Source organism: Atta colombica, unplaced genomic scaffold (genome assembly GCF_001594045.1).
Source record: "Atta colombica isolate Treedump-2 unplaced genomic scaffold, Acol1.0 scaffold9, whole genome shotgun sequence".
In the NCBI taxonomy this organism is placed as follows: Eukaryota; Metazoa; Arthropoda; class Insecta; order Hymenoptera; family Formicidae; genus Atta; species Atta colombica.
In genome coordinates this window covers 4387878-4390750 of record NW_017259583.1, presented here as the reverse complement: position 1 = coordinate 4390750, position 2873 = coordinate 4387878, and the positions used below count along the sequence as shown (strand labels likewise).

Genomic DNA, 2873 nt, shown 5'->3' with positions numbered 1-2873 from the left:
TATATATATATATATAAAATTTATTCTGTAGAGCTATTCTATTTATTCCTGCACTATTAAATCTTATATACATCTATATAAAATCTTTTTTATTGGAAAATCACATTTTCCATTAAATTTCAGATACCTTCTTTCTACAGAAATATAAGATACCATACAAAGAGTGAAAAACGAGATTTTTCAACCGAATGAAACGATAAAACAGTTAATATTTAGCCAGAATTTGAAGAATGGAGTTATTGTTCATGTATTCTTATAAATGCATAAAAAAAAGAATGCACGATCGAAATTGCGAAGAAGCTGATGAAGAAGGATTCTCATATCAGGCTACCGGCGAAGTGTCGTTTCGGCGGAAATCCGTGCTTCGCGGAATGATATTTCGCTGGATTGGCGGGTTCCAGAAACGATCGGAGTTCGCCGCGACACGAGTTCGACTTGTGCTCGTATCCGCTTCTACGGAGTTCGAGGTGTGATCGGAATATAATCGATTCGCGCGAATTATCCCGGAGCGTCTCGTTGCTGGATTGTCAAACAAGTCCGGCGGCGTTGTGCATAACAATTCAATCCGTATTTTCCGAGCCCACGGCACCTTTGATGGTTCAACGGCATATTTCCGCGATCCACTGGTCCTCTTTTCCCGTACCTGTTGATCATTGTTAAATTGAAGAATTTCTTTGCGCGAGTTGGCGCGTCTTTCATTTCACGCAAGAGAAACGGAATAAGAGTATCAAACATCAAGAATTATGGAATTTATTTACAATTCGATGAAGAAGGAGATCGAATCTATTCTCACATTTGAAATTCCACAGATCCGATTTATACAATAGAGAAATTTTGTTTCTGTATAATGTTTGCAATCATTATACATAATAGATAGTTACTCCTGCATTCTGAAAAATATCTATGAGATAAGAATTTAACACCATGGATGTGTCTACATACATAATTCTCATCGTGTTGGTGTTAATATTAATACCAAAACAATAAGATTTTAACAGCAGATATTTTAAATTCACACCTGATGATGTCGATATAAACACTAGAGATTTAAAATCCGCATTATGAAAATATTAACATCAACATGATGAAAATATAAATACTGCATAATTAAATCTACATTCACCGATTTTTTATTAAAAAAAATGTGTAATTCATTATTTATTTTAATATGGATACTATTATAATAGATACAGAAAGTATAGACGATCTAAAAATCAGAAAGTTCAGATAACGTCTCATAAAGATTAAGCAGCAGAGGAGAGTCTGAATTTTAGATATATTAAGATCATAATAGTTGTATCAATAGAGCTGGTAGCTAAATGAACCCGCGATAGCGTTGGTGCAAGCGATACATAATTAATCGATTTTTCTCAGTCGTCGTTTTACTTCGATTGGCTTTTATGTCAACTTTTCAATCATCAAAAGCGCGAGTGAAGCACAGCACAGCTGGAGCACAGTGAAATGCTGCCTTGTTCAGGTCGTATGCTAAACATTCCATTACACAAGCGGAGGATCGTGTCAGAGTTATGATATACAATCTAAAAAGAAGAATACCTTCGGTATCTTTAAAAAGAGGTGAGAGATTCATTTATTTCTCCATACGTACGAATCCATCGCGACGATTTACGAGAGCGATAAGCGTGATTTCACCGCGAGGTATGCGGTGATCTTTATCAGCAAACGTAAGTGAGACACATAACAGGTATAATCGCGGTGATTGAACCACGCGGACTATCTAATCGCGGTATATCGCACAGGGAGTTTCCGAAATGCTTCAGCTGATAAATTTCGCGAATATCGCCGGATCATAGCAGAACTTGGTATCATACATTCTTAAATTTTAATTTCAATATTGCAAATAATTTTAAGAATAAATACTTCATACACAGAAGTTTGCAATGTTACTAATATATTACCGAAATGTCGCAATGTTATTGTAATATTGCTGGAATGATCTATATTGTATGGATCCCTACATATTTAAGAATGAAGCGAACGATGAAGCGAAATATTAGCGATGCTATAGTTCCTTTTCAACAGCGCCGTTTGAGAAATCAGTGATAACCCAAACAACACCTAGTCTAGAAGACCGTTTTATAATGTCTTTTAAATAGAATCGTATTCATAGTCGTGATTCAACCTCAGATCCGAGGTTAGAGCTAGGTTTAAATCAGTCTTTTTGAAAAACGCTTCTTAAATCACAATTTAATAAATCCTCGCTAAAAAGAGGATCAATCGTGGATCAATCTACAATTATAAATATAGACGTATATTTCAAGAGAAACGTCTTTATGACGTCTTTTAGGCCGGTATTTATCATAGTTCATACTTATTTCAAGATCATCTTAAGTAATATAACTAAGTAGCTAATACGGTTCTGTGATTATAGTTCATAATCTTAAAACTGTTAGGGATCTTATAAATATAAGAATTGACTATGAATATCGGCCTTGGACACGCTTTTCATCTGGCAAGCTACATTCGTAGAATTATTTGCTGCCGATTAAACAGACGCGAAATGTCAATTAAAATGTCTCATATCTTTAGTCATCGTTCAGTACAAATGTACACGTGCAATTTTTCGAAAGAAGGCTCACCTAATTGAATGAGCAATATTACGCTCCTAAATGCGGTTTCAGAGCACCATCTGTCCCGAAATGAAATTCCACGAGACTACCGGTAATTTCAACGGAATGGGGACCAGAAGATCCAGGCTTATACTAAAAAAAACTTACCTCTAATGCTGTCACCAAGCCATCCGCTGCGATCAGCAACAGGAGCAATGCACTCTTTAGCAACACACGGTTCTTCATCTTGCCGCTGGCCGTCTGTCGCGACCGGCAAGGAGTCACTTCTCGACCTCTTCGCCCTCT

General features: G+C 36.3%; 1 protein-coding gene across 10 annotated transcripts in view; it reads right to left on the bottom strand.

The window, feature by feature from the left end:
* Positions 1 to 2867, bottom strand: part of LOC108693387 (basement membrane-specific heparan sulfate proteoglycan core protein) — a 186455-nt gene extending 183588 nt beyond the window's left edge. For all 10 annotated transcript variants that reach the window (XM_018202279.1, XM_018202288.1, XM_018202280.1 and 7 more), the window contains exon 1: positions 2736 to 2867. In XM_018202279.1, coding sequence (XP_018057768.1) covers positions 2736 to 2813 — 78 coding nt within the window. In that variant the 5' untranslated portion in view covers positions 2814 to 2867. The remainder of the gene's footprint in view (positions 1 to 2735) is intronic.
* Between the last annotated feature and the right edge of the window lie 6 nt (positions 2868 to 2873).